Genomic DNA, 21556 nt, shown 5'->3' with positions numbered 1-21556 from the left:
GGTGTTGCCAGTTCAAGATGGGTTTTACTAAGGAAGATGCCATGATTGGTATCATCGGCATGGGTGACATGGGCAAGATGTATGCTCAGCGCCTGAGCATGGCAGGGTGGAGGTAATATCTCCCAGCATCTTTTCGGTCTTTGTCAGTGCTTTGCACACTGTTCTCGCGTAATAGGTAAGACTACCCTTTTCTTTTCTCCCAGCAGTTTTCGCGCTTCCTGTTTTGAATGATGACTTGAGTGCATTTGGCTCGAGCATGGTCCAGTTGTGCGCCGTATCGCCATTCTGGAATATGGTTGTACTGCTGGACTGTCAATGATGTAAAATCTCAGCTACCTATATCTTTTTGTCTGATTCAAAAATTTCTCATTCACCGTGTTGCAAGTTGAACCTTTCATGATTATGGGCTAACTTGTTATCTCAAGATTATTGCAGTATATCGCTTCTATAGCTCATAGACACGCCTTAGTTACTAACAAGAATACTCTTTTCAAGGATAAATGCATGTGACAAACCTGATAGTTTTGAGAGCCTGAAATCTGAATTTGCTTCTCAAGTACGTCTATCGATCACAGCTCATGCTGTCCCTAGACTCATCGTATATAGCAAGGTGTCACAATTTACCCGAATGGGCACCTGGTTTCAAGAATAAGCGACTTTATTATATACAGTGTAGAGGCTGGAGTTATCGACAAGGTAGTGGCGGAATATGGCCCATGTATGTCTAGCCAAACCACCACTGCCTATTTTCGAGCAGTGTCTGACCTGTTGACACAGCTACCAAGGTCGGTGCGATTGTCGGTGGCCAGACCTCTTGCAAGGCCCCAGAGCTGGCCGCGTTCGAGAAGCATCTCCCTTCGGATGTAGAAATTGTATCCTGCCATTCGCTCCATGGCCCTAAAGTCAACCCGAAAGCTCAACCACTGGTATGATACGCAGATCACTACCAGCTTGTACCGATGATAATGTATTGTTCCAGGTATTGATACAGCACCGCGCGTCGGACGAGAGTCTCCGATTCGTCGAAAATGTACTGTCATGCTTCGAATCCAAGTTTGTCTACCTCACTGGCGAGATGCACGACCGAATCACTGCAGATACGCAAGCTGTTACACATGCGGCTTTCCTGAGCATGGGCACTGCGTGGCGGGCGAATAATCAGTTTCCATGGGAGATATCTCGCTGGGTAGGAGGAATCGAGAACGTGAAGATCAACATCACTTTGCGCATCTATTCCAACAAATGGCATGTCTATGCTGGCTTGGCCATTCTCAACCCAAGCGCGAAGGAACAGATCAGACAGTATGCTGAATCAGTGACGGACCTGTACAAGCTGATGATCGAGGGTCGCCGGGAGGAGCTTAAACAGCGTGTCAAGGCTGCAGGCGCAGCCGTCTTCAAAGAGGGCACGGAGGGACAGGACTTGTTATTGAAAGACGAGGTTCTTGACCGGTTCTCGCTCTCAAAGGGACCTCGTGAGGCGTCGCCTCCTAACAGTCACCTTAGTTTGCTCGCAATTGTGGATTGTTGGTCAAAGCTTGGAATTGTCCCTTATGACCATATGATTTGTTCTACGCCTGTGAGTACCAATATAGATCACTTGGTGCATGCGTGGATCATTCGCTGACCGCTGCAATGCTTATATAGCTCTTCCGTCTTTGGCTGGGAGTCACTGAATACCTCTTCCGCAGTCCTGATCTGCTTGAGGAGGCATTGGATACTGCCGTTGATGACAAGACATTCCGCTCTGACGATTTAGAATTTACATTTGCGGCTCGGGTAAGTTATATCTAGTTGCATTTTACCCTCGGAGCAGTGCTCGAACTTCTTCTTTTTCCCTTTTCTTTATAAAGTATAACAGATGCATTCCATTACGAAGCACTAACATGATTCGGAAAATACAGGCATGGTCAGACTGTGTTTCATTTGGTGATTTCGAGTCCTACCGCGATCGGTTCGAGCGGATCCAGGGATACTTTGCTCCTCGTTTCCCCGATGCCGTCAAACTAGGCAATGAAATGATGAAAACTATCCTTGAGAAGACGAAGAGCAACTAGAACCTGGAGAAGGAGAGATAACGATAAATAATACCATGATGCAAAAGAAGCCAAGGGCGGGAAATGGATGGATGAGAATCTTCACGATATCAACATTCTAGGTTTAGCATGAAGGCCGATATGGCATATTTCCTTAAGTACTACTCAGACATATGGCATATTGCTGGGTTTTTGAAGATACAACAGCCGGCAATTACCTAGAGTATGATAGCGGCCTTCAAGTGAAACCCAAAACTTTCCAACAAATGCCTGCGTTGCAAATTCCCTTATCCGGTAGCATAACCCCTGATATATGCGCAACCTACCTATATGAAAGAGTGTTTATCATCTTCTTGAGCTTAACATCCCGCAACCACTGGTACGACAAGACGTCAAGTTGCCTAGTACGCATTATAAAGATGCATTGTATGCCTAACACTCACGATAACTTCCCTTCAATGCACGTGCTTCGACGAGCGAATCCAACCTGCTATCAGTGAATCCTGGGCTTGCGCAACCTCGACAAGTAAAGATACTAACACGGATCATCCCAGCAACAACAGGGCCTTAGAATCACAACCACCCTTACCCCCTCCAGACATACCATCACACATATCCGTATCATCAACTTGGAGAATGCACTTATGCTGCTTCTTGCGAGTATATGGCGCAACCACGTGAGTGATAATATTAACGAGCATCTCACCCGGTAGCCGTGTTACTCTAACGTGCAAGCGTGACTCGAGTGTCTGGTGCTGGGTTGTCGCCGGAGGATATCAGAGTCGCTGGTGAAGCATCTGCCATTGGTGCTTGAAGAGAGTTAGATCCTGGCAACCTCGTAAATGGGTTCAGGTAGATGGGTAATACCAGGTCCAACTCTCTCGAAGTGTCGACCTATGAGGTCGCTGTTATTGCTTTTGTCGGTGTGGAGAGCACTGCACGACAACTGTAGTCGGCTGCTTGCACATGCTTCTTTTGAGGAGGGCAATGCCTGCATTGAAAGTTCCTTTTGATTGCATTTTGCAGGCTACACTGAAGATCTGGTATGTTAAAGGAAACATAGGGCGCTCTCTTATATTCTCAAAACAGGTAGCTATGGATGAAAGGCGTCATGACAATACAATAAGGTATGTAGAGCAGCGACCCGGAAGCTGAGAACGGTCGATGAACTTTCTACGCTTGATGCCTGGGGGTAGTATGCCGAACGTAATTCATGCTGATCTGACAGAGGTATATGAAGTACGAACTCACCGCAATGTTCGTTTCACAGAGAGGTGACACTGTATACTATTGAAAACAACAATAATCATTGGTAAATCTGTTTTTTACCCCGATCAAAGCTAGGAAGGGATGAAGGTATAGCAAATTATACTCCTACCAATTTTCTTTTTGGGAAGTAGTGACAGGGAATTCTATGCTCGATATACGATCTAATCTGTACTTGCTGACCTTCTAGTATTCTTCTAATATGATATCCTACAAAATTCTGTACAATGGGCATACATTGTTGGAGCTATAAAATGACCATCATGGTGACCTGTGAAGTTAGTCTCAGTTGTTGAAGGGTGTATGCTGAACCAGTCTACTAGTTCAGTGACTGTTACAGCCAGATGGCGCTAGTGCAACCCTAGAGAAGATGCAAACATTCAGGTTGGTATTCTCCGTGGCCTGGTAGGTGATTTGATAGCTATGTAGTTCAAGGAGTATCTGCAAGTAACCCTATAGATATCTCGGGTCTAAGCCAGAATGTGCTTTGTGGTATCACAGATTTACGAGTTGAATGTCGCCAAGGTAAATCCCTCAGTAAAGGTGATCTATATGAAGCTTTTTGCTCAATCACAAATCATAGGATCGCACTTTAGTAACCAAGGCATTTCGAGGGAGACGGCATATCTGACACCGTACTTGCTATTATAAAGAAAAGATTTCTGTGCATAAACCGACTAGCGAGTCATCAGAGGTTCTGATCTTGCTTATCAAGCTTTAATGTGTTTTTTGTAATCCCGTATAAGGCTAGACCACGGTTCAACGTTCACATCTTTAACTAGTAGGGGTGGGGGGGGGATTACGTATGATTGCAAGGGTTGTTCCTTGGCCGCACTCGGGTATGTGTGATCAAACCCCAGATATTCTCGAAAATTAAACGAGATTTCTAGAAACAGTTGTCATATGATGACTCCGAGAGAAGGTGGAACATCGGGGCATATTCTCCCGACTCAGTAAATCGAAGCAAAGGCCTTCACATGTCGATAAACTACATGTAAACACTTCATCTAATGATCTCAATGTAATTGACCCGGACCCGATGGTGACTTACTTCCTAGTCACTGTTTCCCGGTGAATGGTAGCAATGTTTCTATGCGCTAATATGTAGTCCCGGTCGTCTACTGAGTACGTTCCACCCCTCTCCCAAAATAAGCAGGGAAGGGAAGGGAAAGGCAAACATTAACAAGATGACATAAGATCGGAAGCATCGGGATAGAATTGTATAAGCATCGGTGTACTCAGATAGAGGCGTGAGAAAGCAAGAAAGTGTAAATAGTAATATAGAAGCGGATACTCATAGGTGGCGTCACTTAGATGCAAATGAACGGTAATGGCCACTGGAGACATATCACCGTCGCACTGCAGTGTGCTCAGAGTTCTAGGTTGGGCATTCCCCAACAAACCCTTTGTTCTATTATAGGTTCTATTTTAACCAGCACCCCAGTCCTTGCAGCGTGCTATGCATGGATTACTTTCAAATGGGTCTATAGAGTACAACAGGGGCGGGATAGACAGATGAACCAGGATTAAATCTTGATTGATTTTAGTCTCTCAAAAGCGAGGTAAGATTTCCATACTACACACAGAGCGATCTCTGAGTTGTAGAAAAACTTCTTCTCTGCCTTTTATCAGTTCCAAACAGGACGATATTCTAGGGTTTGATCGAGGCCCGGGCCGCTACCTTATATTTTCTCCGAACCAATTAGATAGCGTAATGGCCGTTTCTACCCACTCCGACATAGTATAGATTCTCGAACATTAACCATTTGGCTTGAAGGTCTAAGCGTGCGTCATGTTGGAGTAAGACCAGCTGTGTCCTACACATTCATGAAACCTGCCTGAGCGGTCTTGAATTTAACGGCTACGTGGTCCATACAGATTGTTCCCGAGAGATTGGTGTCCAGTCACATAATAGCACTAACGTTCGAAGATATCCTCTTGACAGTTCGGTTGATGATGACTGCTTTCCTCCCTCCATTGAGAAGTTTAGAAATATATGAACACGTCTGAGACCGCTTGATTGTCTTCTCTACTTCTGCGGTAGTTTTCACTAGCAGTGTAACATGGCTGTTGCCGTCCTGGCACGCGACCATTTTCGTCGTCCTCCTACAGCCTGAGGGCGTCAAGTAGTCTCCACCAACTGTTAAGCCACGATGTAACTCCTGGTATTGCACTTGAAAGCAACACGATGAGGCTCAGTTTTTCATTCTTTCCGTTCCGCAATATCATCTGATTTGTTGCGGGTATGGTTAAAGCAAGCAACTCTGTGCGAATCGCATACAGATGCTGGCTTTGCATAAGTGAAGGTGGGTTGGTTCTAGCCTCGCGAGCCCCTCGATTCACGTCTGACCTTAATTACACAGGGGCGTAAGTCACCAGGGTTCGTTTAGTATTGGTTACGCCCCTGGTGAAGTAGTGTATAGCCACCGCCAAAGTCGGATTAGGGCACCGTTATCGAGTCATGCTTTCACTTCATTCTTAGATTATTGGAGTAAGTGAGCGTTGATGAAGTAATTCCCTGTAGTGTGCCCCCGCACGGCTGCTTTGGCTCTTGTTAAATCCTATGAATGAATGAGCTATTTATGTCTTCCGTAGGATATAAACTTGTACTTTTTCTTTTCCTCGCATTTCCCTTATGTATATCGACTTGATTTGAGGAATCCCGTTGAGTTTCCGAGTTAGCAGTGTCAATGCTTTATCCTTTGCCTGTCTTTTTGGCATTTGCCTTGATGTTAGGTAGGTCACCGGTTCGTGCAAGATGAGCATTGGCTGATTTCTACCAGTTTCCTCTACATGGGGTCAAATCATCACTCACATCCCCTCTAAAGGAGGGGGGGTATCATACAGCTTTAACGTACCTGAGAATACAGCATCTGATATCAACGATACTATCTATCTCCAACTGAGCGCACCGTCTCATACAAAATGGATAGCACTCGGCCAGGGCGAGCGAATGGCAGGGGGGAGAATCTTTCTCATCTACGCTTCGCCTGATGGCAGCATTACTCTCTCGCCACGAAAGGCATTTGGTCATCTTGACGTCTTCTATGATCCCAATATCCAGGCCCATCTTCTTGAAGGTTCTGGGATCCATGACGGTGTGATAACAGCAAACATCCGTTGCGACAACTGCATGCACTTAGATAACGGGGATAGCCTAATGGGAAGCTCTAGCTCTTGGGGTTGGGCTATATGCCATGGATATCCATTGGTGTCCTCGGATGTTGCTGTGAAGATCCATAAGCATGATGTTCACGGTAGCTTCACCCTAAATATGACCAAAGCCATTGGCGGCAATTCGACGAATCCATTTCTCGACATGACATACCCACGTCACGATGTCACCCTTTTCTCAAAACAGCATGTGATTGATGATGCTTTGCTTTACAGAAAACGTGTTGCACATGGTGTAATGACGCCAATTGCTTTCGTTCTGATGTTCCCCGGCTTTGGGCTTCTCTTGCAAATATACCCTTCTCGCCACACCGTTCTGTGGATGCATGCTCCTATGCAAATAATTGCAGCTTGTGTGGCATTGATTGGACTTGGATTTGGAGTCTCCGTATCTATGGATCTCAAACTGTCCAACGGCTACCATCCGACTATAGGTTATGTTTTGGTCGGTGTTGTCGTCCTTATCCAACCTGTCATAGGGGTTGTGCAGCATCTGCATTTCCTAAGATCGGGGGGAACCACCATCTACGGTGTCTTACACCGCTGGTTCGGGCGCCTATTGTCTGCCATTGGCATCGTCAATGGTGGAATGGGTTTTTACTACGCGTATCAGCATACTGAGGATATCCCACCAATTCCACCGATAATATACGGCATGGTCTGCGGAGGAGTATGCATCTTATATGTCTTTGTGGTCATGTGGCGTAGGGAGAAGAAGAAATCGCAGGCTGTCATCGCTAATTTGCAGACTGAGTTCTTCCAGAACAGGAGGGATTTGGAGCAAGCTAGTGACAAGCTTGACAGTGCGCGAGCGAAATCTGTTGAATCTAGCAGTATCTCTGAGAAGAAGTGGTGAATTCCATAATCATGTATGATGCTTTTGTCGCTATAGTGCCTTTGGTATTACTGAGAAACATGTTTATCTCATGAAATATCCGGAATCCTTAGATGCAAACTCTTATCCGTATAATATATATAGTCGGAGTGCCTCGAGGGGGCTTGAATGGAGGTATGGATAACACGCAGTCTGTGTTGCCTGAGAAATAGTATGCCGCACAAGAATTCGAATACGAGGTATGAACGTATATGGGATGGAAGGGAAAGGACTCTAAGAATCAAGTGTCCTTTGGGACAATTGTATGTAAATAATACGGTACGATAGCAGCCTGAGGCCATTGATAGGGCCTGGTTAGTCAGCGGACAACGACCACCTGAAACCAACGCCAGTGGGATGGGCTCAGATCTCCCATCGAGGCTTTCGTGAACTTGCTGCTGAATTGAAACTGTCATCTGCTGTACCGTGGTGCATGTGACCCTCTTCTCGTATTTCCATACGTCCCGACTAACCCCTCCTCTGGCCTCCGACTGAAGCAACTCTCCGCGACTGCAGCGTACTCCTCTCCCCCTCCCTTCCAATCGGACCCGCTGTTTAGCCCGACCGATCCAAAGCGCGCTCGATCTATATCCACGAAGCTATCTTCCGTCCTAGCGGTAGCAGTCGAACTTTCCTCGGCGAACTCAATGCGGCCCTCCGCCCCTCTTCTCATTAGCGACAGGTGATACGCATACCGTTACGGCTAAATGGAGATCTATGGCGTCCGGATATAACTCAACGTTCTCGACGACGTCGACCCAGCATCGTGCTGCGGGAGATGGGCGATCATACTCCAGTCTTGATGATGGCTCTGTGGATGGCAGTTGGCCGGGGGTCGCTTCGAGGTCGGGGAGAAATGCTCGATCGGAGTCTGGAGGTAGTGCGACCATCGGCTTTCGGGCAGCGCCGTCGTTGGCCCCTTCGTCCGGGTCCGGGGGGCCAGGTAGCTTCAGCTCTGAGCTAAAAAGCATGAAAACATCACGGAGCACAACGCCGCGGCCCGATACTACGTTCAGGCGAAGAGGAAGCAGTAACGTCGAGCCCGACGACTTGTCAAGTACCGAGGAGCGCCAGGCTGCGATCCGAAATAAGATTGCGAAGGAGATGAAAATTAAAACAGGCACGGAGAATATGCTCGAGGCATTGCTGGCCAAGAACCCGAAACAAACAAAGGAGCAGAGATTAAAGGTGGAATCGGAGTTGAGCTCGTCGAATCGAAAGCTCGCCGAACTCCATCATGAACTGGAGGAGGAACTACTACGTGCGCAGGCGCCGTCCACTCCTCCACGGAGTCGCCTATCGTCTCTGTTTCAGGGTAGCTCCATGCGTTCACCCTCTCGCAGCAATGTGGAGTTGGACGAGGGTCAGCTGGAGGATGGAGAGGCGGAAATGGAGTCACCGACATATGTGCTTGCAGAGACGTTACAGGCACTGGAGATTGAGGGCATGTCACCAGACTACTATGTTGAGCGTGCAAATAGCCTTGTTGAACTCTTTAAACGACACCCCACCTTGAAGTATGACCTAGCCTGGTCTGTCTTCGGTTTGCGCGTTCAGGTCATGCTTCTAAGTGACAACAAGGAAGTCGTGGCAGCTGGTTACAGGTTGACTCGCTATGCCATTGCGGATCGAAAATCCCTCCAGATCATCCGTTCATTACACACAGACGAGCTGGTAATCTTGTCTCTTGTCAAAGAGAGTAAAGCAAGTATTGAGCGTGAACAAGCCTTGAAATTCGTCAGGGCTTTTCTAGATGTCAAGGATGGTGTGCGTGAAATCTCGCGCGCGGTAGTGCGGACTATTGTCTCTGTTGCTGAACATTACGAGGATCGCCTCAGAAACATTTCGATCATGACCCTCGCCGAAATTCTAGTCAAAGAGCCAGAACTCATTGCCTATGCTGGTGGCTTTGCGACATTGCATGATGCCCTAGCAGAAGGGACATTCGGAGCTTCCGAGTCTCTGATAGCCAGCTTTTTGCATGTACTTGACACTCCACAAAGTAGAAAACACCTGCGAGGAGGGACCGAGCTCGAAGCTGTTCTTGCACCCTTTACCGATTCACTGGCCGATAGTGTTCGCAATGGCCGGTTAAAGTCTGCAGCTAAAGCTATATCGGCAATGCTCAAGACGTGGCCGGGCTTAGTAGTCCTCGCAAGGAATGGTGGAAAACCTTTACAGTCGCTCTTGGAATCTTTGCACTACCCCGATTCGCAGGCCAGAGATCTGATCATGGAGCTATTGTTTGACGCCCTAAGAATCAAGCCACCGTCGTGGTCTTCATCTTTTCTTGCGGGTCGACGGCTCACAACTTATGGCAGAGTTTCAAATCTTCGGTCAGAGACAGACACAAAACAATACCGTGGGTACTACGACGACAATGAGAGTAAATTTGACTTAACAGCACACTTCTCTACTCTCATCCTCGCGACCTTAGTGGATGCAGGATTGTCCAAGGTACTTCTCCTCTTGACTTTTGTTTGTGTCGGCTTTATTTGCTAAAAGACATAGGCGCTCTCTGAGCTCATCGAGGATGAAGAGGATCAGTCTCTCAGACGTAAAGCAACATTGCTCCTGACTGAAGTTCTAAAGCTAGCCCAACACTCTCTGCCACAGGACATCAGCTCCAAACTCCAGGTCCTTCCACACTTATTGCCCGCTGCAATCAAATTTGATGTTGACAACCATGATGTTTCCATGGCCACAATTTATCAGATCGAGAGCATAAACAGAACCTTGGCCCGTTCTATTGGTTTCTCGAATGGGGCCGGCCGATATAGTGTGGATGTTGATATCTCCGCCTCTCTTCTGTCGAGTGACCAGAGCAAAGACAGACTGAGCCCTACAATGGATGAAACTCAATTCCGCAATGCCATTCTAGAAACGCATGTCTTGAACACAGTGAATTACTTAAAGTGGAAATGGGATCTTATCCACCGCATAGTCGAGGGACCCCTGACGAACCCCAAGAGGCTAGACGAGGCGATCAAAGGGTCGAAGTTCATGAAGCGACTCATGGGATTTTATCGACCTTTCAAGTATAGATTCTCCATGCTTCCGAATACCAAACCAAACCAACGCTATGTTCGAACAGGTTGCGCACTGATGCGCACCCTAGTCTCCATTCCCGAGGGGACAAAGTATTTGGCTGAGAACAAATTCCTTAGGCAGGTTGCGGAATGCCTTGCTCAAGTAGATCGTATGAGCGGACTGACGTCCTCATCGCCTCTCTTCTCACGAGAACAGATGGCTAACACATTGAGCGGGGGGTATTTTGCCCTGCTAGGCACATTGACCGGCGATGCCAATGGGCTTGCTATGATGGAGCGGTGGCACATGCTCAACATGTTTTACCATATTATTGAACTGCGAGATCGAGACGATCTCATACAGACTCTTTTGGGCAATATGGATTACACACAGGACAGCCATCTGAGAGTTATGCTATCTAAGGCTCTCACGACGGGCTCGAAGGATATTCGTATATTCGCGACTAAGCTGCTCCGGAAATACGCAGTGGGGAATGTTCCGCTCTCTCCACAGATGGCCATAGGCAATGCAGACTGGGTTGTCAAGCTTCTTGTCACTCAGCTGTACGATCCTGACGTGTCTGTATGCCAGATGGCTGTGAAGATTCTCGAAGAAGCATGCAACCATCGAGACTATCTCGAGTTTGTGGTCAAATGCAGGCCATCCCTAGACCACCTGGGTGAGATTGGCGCACCCCTGCTCTTGCGCTTCTTATCCACCTCAGTAGGCTACCACTATCTAGATGGACTCGACTACATCACGCAAGAAATGGACGATTGGTTTCTGGGCCGGAACGATGCGTATGTGGGTCTAGTGGAAGCTGCTCTATCACGAGCTTACGTCGATCAGCCGCGAAGAGGCAGTTTCGTTCCGGAAGATCTTGTCGATCTGCAGGACATCGGGCTGGTCCCACCGCATTTTTACCGAGAGCTGGCTCGAACAGCGGAGGGCTGCAAGCTTCTTGAGCAATCGGGTCATTTTAGCGAGTTTGCTTGGACCATCCGCGATTTCAGTCTGAACGAGGAAGACACCGAGGTTCTGCTCAAAGTCAAGGGCTGTCTTTGGGCCGTTGGGAACGTTGGCTCCATGGAATTAGGCGCCCCGTTCCTCGAGCCAGATATCGTCGAGCGCATAGTTAAGATCGCTGAAAGTGCTGAGGTTCTAACGATGAGGGGAACCGCATTCTTTGTCCTTGGTTTGATCTCCCGCAGTCGACATGGTCTCAGGGTACTGAGGGATTTTGGTTGGGACTCTGCTTTCGATCAGAAGGGAAATTCTCTAGGCCTGTGCCTCCCCACTGATTTCAAAAAACTGTTTCTGGTATGTTCAACACTAGTAACTATTCGAAGAATACTACAAGCAGTCACTAACAGCTCCCCTCTTTTCCAGGTGGACTTCCCTTCACATTCTCGAAACCGGGAATCCAAACGCATATCTCAAGACAAGTTCAAGGAAGCTACCACCGATCCAGATTCCACCAACCAGAAAATCCTAAAGCTCATTGTTGACATGGGTAACACCGTCCTATCCAAGCGAGCGGCGGCGGATCTTCATAGGTACATAATGCGTCGTTCTCATATCATGCCATATAATACAGAATAATCCCACTAACCACGACTATCAACCTATAGCATAAAGTCAAAGCAGCCTGAACGATTCCACCAACCACACCTATTCCGCAAAACCCTCAGCATCCTCGAAAGCCATCACTTCCGCCTCCCTGCCCGACGCTTCGCCCTGGACTTATTCGATAAAAGCGTCATGCGACGAATAGTAATGGAAGACGACTCCGACACCGACTCGGAAGTAGCCTCCTCCCAGGAATCTGGCTGAGCAAAATGAACGCATTAGCTTTTTCAGTCCCTCATATTCAACTTACAGTATAAAACTGACGTAACTTCACCTACCTCGTTCATCTATCCCGCAAAACCTTCGGGAGCCATCCTTCAGCGGGCGGTACCATTGTGAAAAAAACCTGGGACAAGACACTTGCGCGGTCAGACGCTCCTACATTACGAGGTCAAGAGTACCAGACCGAGTATCTTCCACCTCACACACAAAAGCGTTCATCTCCTCCGACGCTCAGCGTCATATGGCGACTAGTAACTCTTCCTCGCCCTCTCCATCTTCCTCTGTCAGAGTTATGTTATACCCAACAGTATCATAGAAACAACAAATCATATACATACATGCATGCATACCCCTGAATCTGGATCTTCAGCAGCTTATTGCAGCTATTTTTAGTGCTCTGTTTTGGTATGGCGTTGGATGGGTTTTGGGCTTACGAGAAACGAAAGCATGTTAGCATGTGATTTCTTTCTTTCTTTCTTTCTTTCTTTCTTTCTTTCTTTCTTTCTTTCTTTCTTTCTTTCTTTCTTTCTTTCTTTCTTTCTTTCTTTCTTTCTTTCTTTCTTTCTTTCTTTCTTTCTTTCTTTCTTTCTTTCTTTCTTTCTTTCTTTCTTTCTTCCTTCCTTCCTTCCTTCCTTCCTTCCTTCCTTTCTTTTATTTTCATGACTTGCTTCCTACTTACTTGTCGGTCTTGCTTTCACTAGCCTTTCTTAGGTTGTTCAGCGGAGGAAGAAAAAGAAAGAGAGGGAGCAAACCAGCCAAGGAGACAAATTTTGTGAAGAGGACCTTTGGTTGTGATTCTTTATGGACTCTAAAATTGGATGGCTGTCTTGGTCTCATTGTATTGTACATACAACATGAGTATCTATGTATGTGGAAAACTACTTATCTTTTCCCTGTTCTTGTTTCGTTCCACTTCCCAGTAAAGCTGTCCGTTATGCTCAACCAGTGTGACTTGCTAACTCATCCGCCCACCAGATATGCTTATAAGACTTCTCCTAAATTTAGGCTTGTATGGTGTAAGACACTACATCTTGTGATTGGGAATCTTATTCAGAATATTAGAACTGACTTTCTAGCACCTTGCTACCACTAAAAATCTGACCTATACCAACTGTTTAGTAATACTTCCTAACGTGTTAGTTCAACTGACATAGTTGGATCTCCATCAAGTATCACCCCCCTCCCCAGGTGGTTCCCTTAATACTGCACCTTCAGTGCAGTATTCTGCCGGTAACTGTCCAATCCGACTTGACCGTGATCATGATCGGTTTCATCTTCCTCAGCCCCGTCAAGAGAAAGGAGCTGGAACCGGTTGAGAGCCGAAACAGACTTCTTGGAAGGCACCTGTGACTCTTTCTTCAAGCCATTGGTAAGCTTGGACAGAGGCTCGGCACATTCATCCGGATAAAATGCAATCCTCATCCCCTTATATGTGAGTCGAGACATCATGCAAGAGCGTGCAAACAATGCATTATGAACGGAATTCGTGGAAATGTAAGCGTTTCCATTCTTAAATTTGACTGTGATGACAATGAGGTTATGGATGTGGTCGAGGTCCTTCCGGATAAGCCATTCCGTGACGTTTGGGTGCACATTGTATAGGACAAGATTGCGAGAAGCTCCGGTGTTGATCTTAGCCCTGACGAAAGGAGGGAGGTAGAACTGTCGGTCATTCCAAGAGATTTCCACCTGTCCTCAATGTTAAACATATCGATTGCCTTGGGGTTGGGCGACGTACACGCTTTCCAGCAATGCAGACCCCGTGACTTTTTGCATGCTGATAGAATTCCTGTGCGTTTGCCTCCTCAACGAACGAAATGCTGGCCATGCGCTCTCGCGTTCGAAGGTGAACATGAAGAAGGGCGCCGCCCTTTATGGCTTCAACAAGATCTCTGTGAGTTGCACGATCAGGAAGGCCACGGAGCAGAATGGTTCGCTGAGGGGTTGAAGCTATCGACGACTCTGAGCTTCTAGAGGAGTCTTCGTAATCATCCCTATCACTATCTTGGGAAGCTAGCAAGACACCCTCTTCTTCTTCTTCTTCTTCTTCTTCTTCTTCTTCATCATCATCATCGTAGCTTTCCCAACGCTTGTGGTCGTTGGATAGATTTGCTCTTGTAGGTGATGGAGTTTTCTTGCATTTTAAGGAGCTTTCAGTGCACACCTTGCTGCTATTCTGATTATCGGATAGAGGTGGTGAACCGTATATCAATATCTAGGTAACGAGGTTAGCAAAACGATGACGCCGACGAGAAGTGTAACCTGACATCGAGAGTTTCCTGGGACAAACCGCCATTCAAAAGGGACTTCTTTAGCTTTGCTGCGGTCATTCAGTCAGAAATGAGTGTTGTGCTATGCAGACATGAGTAAAAAACGTACCGAACTGAGTTGATACTGCAAGCTGATTCAATGTCAGCTCGCCGAATCTCTGCCTTTACTATCAGGGGATGTGAAAGCCTTCTTGACAGTACTCACCAGACCTTGGTACTCTGAGTTTGAGATGGTCACTGAATCTGAGTTCGCAGAGCTTTTGTTTTCCTGGGACGAATGCTGTTTTGGGTTTGTGGCCCCAAGAATGAATAGAGGATCACTACAATGCAAAGCATAGGTTATTAGACTCACAGCTTCTGCTCTATCAAAACATGACATTAGTAATTGTATAAAATGACCGTATCGAAGTTCACAAGTTAAACTCAGGGGGGAAAGGGAAAAAGAAAAAGAGGAGGAAGGCGAGTCCGTATAGAGCGACCAAAAGCGCTAATATGCGCGAAGTTACAAAGTACAAAAGAAAGCCTTTAGAAAGAGAGAAAATGTCCCGATGCTCACCTCTGTAGTAAAGATTCAAAGTGACGTTTTTCAACAGTAATAAATGAAGAAGACATGGTAGCCGATTCTCTGCCTACAACCTGATTTCGTTTTAGTACAAGGTGGGCCGAGAACAGTAGAAAGAAGGCTTACCTTGTGCGAGACTAAATAATAAAGACTGATTGAACCGGTCAAACTTAAAATGAGAGAAAAGTGACAGGAACAGTGAGTGAGTGAGTAAGAATTGGGAAGCGAGACAGAAGAAAGCATGTAGCAAGAAAAGCTGGAAGTCTCGTGCTTTCCTCAAGACATATCACAACGTCACCCCACATTACTTCTGCAGGCGCGATCAACAAACTAACTTAACCTCTTGATAAAACCCCCCTTTTCCTGATAAAGTACTTGATACTATCAGAAAGTGGTTACGCTCTTCTCCATCCGAGAGCTGAGCTCGATCACTTCCATCCTATGAGTGACCAACACAGCAGAAGGCATGCAGATGATATGCAAGACGGCCAGAAGACGAAATGCATGGCCCCTCCTATTATTAAATGTTGGTTATGATGGGCACTCATGTTGGCCCAACGAGGCGAAATCCAAAGAAGAAGAAAAGATGCCAGGAAATTACTGGTTAGACTAATTAGTATATCCTCAACCTGAATCTTCTCAACAACGTTGTGTGACGGACGCATAGCCACCTAGGTGGCGTTGGACAAGTCAGAAACTCAAGCCCAATGTCTCTGTGCCAATGCGCGCGGCGCCGGGATCGTCCTGTCCTGATTTATTGGCGATACGCTCTCGACGACGCAAGGCGCCTAGTTTCTTGTTCCAGTGCTATCCATGGCTGAAAATGGATCTGCTTACCGCTCATCTGAACCAACAGTTCATGTTCTTTTTCTTAAAAAAATTAATTATTTCCAAAAGGAAGATGAAAAAAAAAAAAAAAAAGGGAAAAGTCCTTGCATTTCATTATTCTGATCTCAAGATTGCGTTTCCTTCCCTTCCCATCTCCACAGGAAAAGAGTGTACGCTATATTGATCGTCGGCGCATACTGCAGTCAACGTCTGAATTACATGAACAGGTGTTCAAATGCTTTGGTCGGTCTATATATCCGATTGTACATGAGTCACTCCGAATACTATCCGACTTTCAGCCCCCGAGGTTGATATCACCGCGGGTTCCACATAATCCTGTTTGGATGTACAAAGCAGGCTCCGCCTGAAGTGTGAATATGGTGTGCCCAGTAGCCGGATCGTAAACCATCTCTATCTCCGATGGGATTAAAAGACAGTACATAAGCCTGGAGAAGGCACTCATGTCAAAGACACCCTGATGCACAGCCGCCAATCCCTCAATGCAGCCTTGTGGCAGGGGGCTCAAGTGCATCCACGGCCGGTAAGGACACAGGCCAGGCAGCAATCATCTCAACACAGCACACCAAGTTTGCCAAGCTACTTTATATTGATTCCTGATTGGCAATAAGGAATGTCGCTAGCACAAGGTGGTGGGTAGAGCCACTGCAATTGCATTCTTGTTCCAACAAATGCTTTAGAGTGTCACTCAGCATCTCTGGTAGGTTCTGGAGTTCGTCCCTCGTCCTCGTCCTCGCCCTGTGGCTCCGGTGGTATTCTTGGGGGTTCTTGCTCAGTTTGAGTATTCCGTCGGTCTTCTATTATTCCTTGTCGCCTCGACCGCAAGATTTGGACTCCATTGGCAGCAACCTGTGCTACGAACATAGCAAGAAAAATGCCTATTACAAGGGTCTGCGGAATATAAGTCTCGGAATCCTGATTTTCTGCCAGCTGTCGCGAATTATCGATTGACAAGTCGGCAGAGCCGAAGGTAACAGAGAACGACATGGAAAACGGGGCAAAATATGTCGAAACCCTTGGAGACGAGAATGGTATGAATGATGCGACCGGTCCCATTATGACCGGGATTAGAGCAAAGACGAGGAGAGGGACGGCTAGTCATAAGGCAGACGTAATGGAGGGCCGGGATCGAGCCGTCCTGGTCAAATAGTGCATGGTGAGTGACACATCATTACCGAAGGTTTTCCGAGTTGAGTGATCAGTGGTACATACCATTCACGAGACTCCAGCTTTCTGACCCAACGTGCAGTGATCTTCAATCTTTCTCTGACACTGGTCGTCGATAAAAGCGTATACTTTTCTTCTTCCCAGACAGGTAATACGCTGGCAAACCACCAGGGAAAATGTGAAGGTTCCGTTGGAATATCACCGTACGCTAAAAGCACACGAGGATGGAGCCAAGGAGCGGCTTGCCTGTGTTGCTTCCTTACAAAGTCCAAGCCCAACTGAAACAGCTGTTGTGTTGACATGGACTCTAGTGGCTGCTCACCCGAAGCATCCGCGACTGATGTCTCCAAAGCCTCCCGATTCTCCTCCTCTATTACCGAAATATCATCCACGCGCTGTATCTTGCCGACATAGTACATGTCCAGCATATATGAACTGAGCACCTTGAAACGGTACAGCCCGGTAGCAACCACTAGGCTTCTCCCGTCGGGGAGCAGCTCATAACGATCGACGACCAAGGCTGTACCATACTGCATGAATTGCGACCTTCCAAGTCCTTGCTGGAAACGACCGGCACGGTTAAACATGACCATGCCGAATCTGCGCCCCCTGCTTTGCATGACTCTTTGCATCATAAGCCGATAACGCGCCTCGAATACATGCAGAAAAGTTGGCATTGTTGGGAGAGAAAGTGAGCTGACAAACAAAGGAAGTATTGCTTCGTCATCGAGTGCAGTCACTTCCTGGGCACTTGTATCTCTCCGTAAAGCGACCTGTTCAGGGTACAAGGTCTCTATGATATCTGAGATTCTCTTGTTAGTAGGCTCAGACTTCACCGTCGACGCCATGTTCAGTTTACGGCGACAGGCAGGGCATAGGTCGGAGTGGTCCAGTGCCATTGCAACACATCTGCGACAGAAGGTATGGCCACAGGATGTTGTTAATGGATCCAGTATAAGCGAATAGCAGACCTGGCAGTCCAGCTCATTCTGAACAGCGTCCTTAAGTCTTTCGAAACGCTGGTTTTCCTGGTCTATAGGCTCGTGCATTTCAAATTTGAGATCTGACGCATCATAGTCGAAACGACCGTACTTGACTAGGTCGTACATACCCTCTAATAATCCTCCGGCAGCATCTGCACTTTTCGCCACTGTCCCGGGCTGATCACCTCTCAATCCTGTCCATGTCACTCTAAAGCCACACTCGTTTCCCAGAGGCGCCTCCGAGCCAGCACTAGAATTGCAAAGCACCGCATCAAAAACATCCACCAGCCTACTCAACAGCACATCGGCCCCACAGTCACCTAAGCAATGTTCTCCAGCACAACCATTATCCGTACCCCAATGGCATGTGAATCCCATTTTTCGATCGTCGCTCGACGGATATGTGATTCCCGTTCGCTCATGAATTGGGGGCAAGCAAGAACGACATAACGTGTTCCCACACGGAAGTCGTAGCGGCGCACGTAGAGGCCGCGAGCAACATGAACATTGAATGAGGCGGATAAGGGCGTGTACTGTAGCCGTTAAACCCGAGCCAGATATATCCGATAAGGGCGAGGCCGGTGACTTTGCTGTCGAGTGGTTTGTGTCATCCTGCGGGGAGAGCGGAGATGTTGCATTCGCGAGACATGGTGTGTCCTCTTCCATTTAGCCTGAGAACCTTGCGCTTGATCTCGGTATATACTAAGTACGTATGGGGAAATGAATAGTTGTTATTAATGGTGAGATTAGTTGGCCATGTTAGCAGTTGTTGTTGGTTGTTGGGGAGAAGTGGAGGCAGTCAAGTCTATTTAGTCTTAAGTTTAGAAACTACTGGTCATAAATAAGACGGAGTGTCTTCCGACGTCCCGGGATTGATTCCTCTCTGAATTGCCTAATTTAACCGTTTCTGGCAGATGAGGTCTGGGCATTTGTTCTACACCGGTTTAACCAGCGCGTTAGCAGTACCGAGCAGTGGCGCTAAGCCACCGACTGCTACGACCTACTAACCAAGACAACATCTGATAATCTCAGTTGAAGTCGTAATCTTGCATTTTCTGGCGGACGTCCTGGTCACGTGACATCAAATGTATTCCAGCTGTCCAGAAACCGTTAAAACAACCACAAAAAAGAAACCCAAAGACATAACATAGAATAACATCCGGATGGCTCTCGTCTCTTAACAGGAAAAAAATATTGGGTGATATTTGAGATACCTGGCCTATACTAAATCCAGCATCGACAGAGCCAGTAGTATCGCACCATAATAATTCCACCCCAGCGACAACCAGATCCGAACCATAACCGATTGCCCTGGGAGCACGCTCCAAATCTCCTCCCCAGTACACCTGATAGATACCATTCCGCGTCCTTTTTTGTATTCCCGTCGGTCGTCCGTAAGATGGGTCTTTTTTTGATTTGAAGGCCGTTTAACGGTAGGATTTCTGGTACCTGGCGCGGGCACCGCGACCACCGAACTTCTTGGGCTCCGTGCGACGGTTGTCGGCAACGAGCAGTGTGCGGTCGTACTGAACAAGAGCCTGCTTCAGCTGGTTCTTGGAGTGCTCATCGACGTACTTCTGGTAGTAGGCGACGAGGGACTTGGCGATGGCCTGACGGATGGCGTAGACCTGGGAAGTGTGACCACCACCGGAGACGCGGACACGGATGTCAACACCGGCGAACTTGTCGGCACCGACGATGAGGAGAGGCTCGTAGACCTAGATTTTCTTGTATCAGGTGGGGGTTGTTCCGTTGGGTTGTTCATTTTCCTTTGGTTTGGCGTACCTTGAAGCGGAGGATCTCAGGCTGGACCAGAGAGAGGGGCTGGCCGTTGACCTTGATGAGACCCTTGCCTTGCTGTAATCATTCTCAGCATCTGTTCCTTTTCCATAACCGTTTCTTGCAAAATCGAAATAACAGAGCGCATATGTCGCAGGTTCAAAACATCATTCAATCACCATCCTCTTTTCTCTCTTTCCGTTGAACATTTCTCCTCCTCTTGAATATATCGTAATGTAATGCTTTTTCTTTCTCCATTCCTCGATTCCACTCCAGCAATAATTTCTCCCCAAGCGACCATACACAGTGCGACAGGATAGACAAAAAGAGAAAAATTGGTTGCATACCTTGCAGTGGGCGACAGCGGTAGCTATAATAAAAAGTCAGCATTTTATTTCTTCCCGCAAAGACCCTCTTTCAATTTGGGAAAAAAAATTCCCATCAGGCACAAATTCTTACCCGTCTTCTTCTTGCCGAAGCATTGCACACTCGGGACGGAAGCCATGGTGATCGAATGGCCCTGATCGGTGTCGGGAAGGGGAGTGTGGTGAAGTTGTCGTCGTCTTCCTGATATTCGAATCTGCGGTGATGGGGTTCAGAATCCGTGCGGGTGACTTCGCTTAGTGCGACTCCGCTAGGGCTTGCCGCTGGTCACGTGTCACGTGATGCTCCGCCGGGGCGGCTGAAGTTTGGGTCTCCATCGGAGGTCGGGATAGAGACTTGCTTTGCGCGATTGTTGATTTGATATCCGCGGGGACGGGTTAATTGGGTTTCTTTTTATACTTCTTGTGTTAGTCTTGATTGATAGAAAGAACTGTCACCATGTCGCAGACTGTTGGAAAGGTAATTAATTCCCAGCAATGCTCTTTTGACGTCCCATTATCGATGTCTATCTGTTCTGCCGTACCTATTTGCGATGACATATCTACATTACAACACATGGATTGAATCCTCCCATCGGGCCGGAGCTTACTCAATGCTAATTCCTTGAATTGATATAGACCCGTCTCGCCTACTCTCGGGCCTGGCACCATGTCGACGTCGGCACCGATCCGCGCAGCCTCGGCCGGCTTGCTTCCTCCATCGCCCTCTTCCTGATGGGCAAGCACAAGCCTATCTATGACCCTTCCACCGACTGCGGTGACTATGTCGTCGCTGTTGGTTGCCACGACCTGAAGACCACCGGCAAGAAGCGCTTCCAGAAGAAGTACTACACGCACACGACTCGCCCCGGTAGTCTGCGGAGCATGACGATGGACAAGATGTTCGAGAAATGGGGTGGCGGTGAGGTCCTACGACGGGCTGTCAAGGGCATGTTGCCCAAGAACCGGCTGCGGGAGAAGCGGTTGGCTAGACTGAAGAGTATGTCTATGTTTTCATTTCCATGATTAACTGCTTTACGGCGAATGGGATTTGGGCATCGGCGATTGGGTGGTTGGGTGCTTCAATGATTGGAAGATTGATTGCTAACGGCGGACTTGATATAGCTTTCGAGGGCCTGGCTCACCCATACGAAGAGAACATTGTCAAGCTTGGGAATCAGTCGGTGATTGCAAACTTGCCGGAGGTGAAGGAAGCGTTTAAGGAGGCCAAGACCCAAGCATAGTTTTTCCTTGGGTCATTTCCCGATGGTCTATTGTATTTCTTCGTCTGTAATTTTATGTCTCTTCCTGTTTATCTGCTAGCGCATGGGTGGGAGTTCTTTTGATCTGTTCTGA

At 47.4% G+C, this 21556-nt stretch overlaps 5 protein-coding genes across 5 annotated transcripts; 4 read left to right on the top strand and 1 right to left on the bottom strand.

The window, feature by feature from the left end:
- Nucleotides 1–17: 17 nt before the first annotated feature.
- On the top strand, nt 18–2057 carry AO090011000595 (prephenate dehydrogenase (NADP(+)); the record flags this gene model as incomplete). Its single annotated transcript, XM_001826151.3, has 7 exons — nt 18–112; nt 496–556; nt 607–718; nt 778–926; nt 980–1579; nt 1648–1779; nt 1905–2057. 7 exons carry the CDS (start codon nt 18–20, stop codon nt 2055–2057), a joined length of 1302 nt encoding a protein of 433 aa, XP_001826203.1.
- Nucleotides 2058–5547: 3490 nt separating this feature from the next.
- Nucleotides 5548–7332, top strand: AO090011000593 (cytochrome and DOMON domain-containing protein; the record flags this gene model as incomplete). The annotated part of the gene is made up of 3 exons (XM_023233023.1): nt 5548–5669; nt 5747–5793; nt 6173–7332. 3 exons carry the CDS (start codon nt 5548–5550, stop codon nt 7330–7332), a joined length of 1329 nt encoding a protein of 442 aa, XP_023093567.1.
- Nucleotides 7333–8067: 735 nt separating this feature from the next.
- Nucleotides 8068–14205, top strand: AO090011000592 (putative cytosolic regulator Pianissimo; the record flags this gene model as incomplete). The annotated part of the gene is made up of 4 exons (XM_023233022.1): nt 8068–9807; nt 9862–11936; nt 12012–12186; nt 13834–14205. 4 exons carry the CDS (start codon nt 8068–8070, stop codon nt 14203–14205), a joined length of 4362 nt encoding a protein of 1453 aa, XP_023093566.1.
- A 5281-nt stretch (nt 14206–19486) lies between these two features.
- AO090011000590 (40S ribosomal protein uS9) lies at nt 19487–20343 on the bottom strand (the record flags this gene model as incomplete). Its single annotated transcript, XM_001826148.3, has 4 exons — nt 19487–19777; nt 19845–19916; nt 20186–20208; nt 20298–20343. 4 exons carry the CDS (start codon nt 20341–20343, stop codon nt 19487–19489), a joined length of 432 nt encoding a protein of 143 aa, XP_001826200.1.
- Nucleotides 20344–20660: 317 nt separating this feature from the next.
- On the top strand, nt 20661–21444 carry AO090011000589 (mitochondrial 54S ribosomal protein uL13m; the record flags this gene model as incomplete). Its single annotated transcript, XM_001826147.3, has 3 exons — nt 20661–20681; nt 20840–21200; nt 21326–21444. The coding sequence occupies 3 exons, from the start codon at nt 20661–20663 to the stop codon at nt 21442–21444; spliced, it is 501 nt and encodes a 166-aa protein (XP_001826199.1).
- Nucleotides 21445–21556: the final 112 nt, after the last annotated feature.

The sequence above is a fragment of the Aspergillus oryzae genome, chromosome 7 (genome assembly GCF_000184455.2).
Source record: "Aspergillus oryzae RIB40 DNA, chromosome 7".
Classification (NCBI taxonomy): domain Eukaryota; kingdom Fungi; phylum Ascomycota; class Eurotiomycetes; order Eurotiales; family Aspergillaceae; genus Aspergillus; species Aspergillus oryzae.
This window is presented reverse-complemented; position numbering and strand designations above follow the sequence as displayed.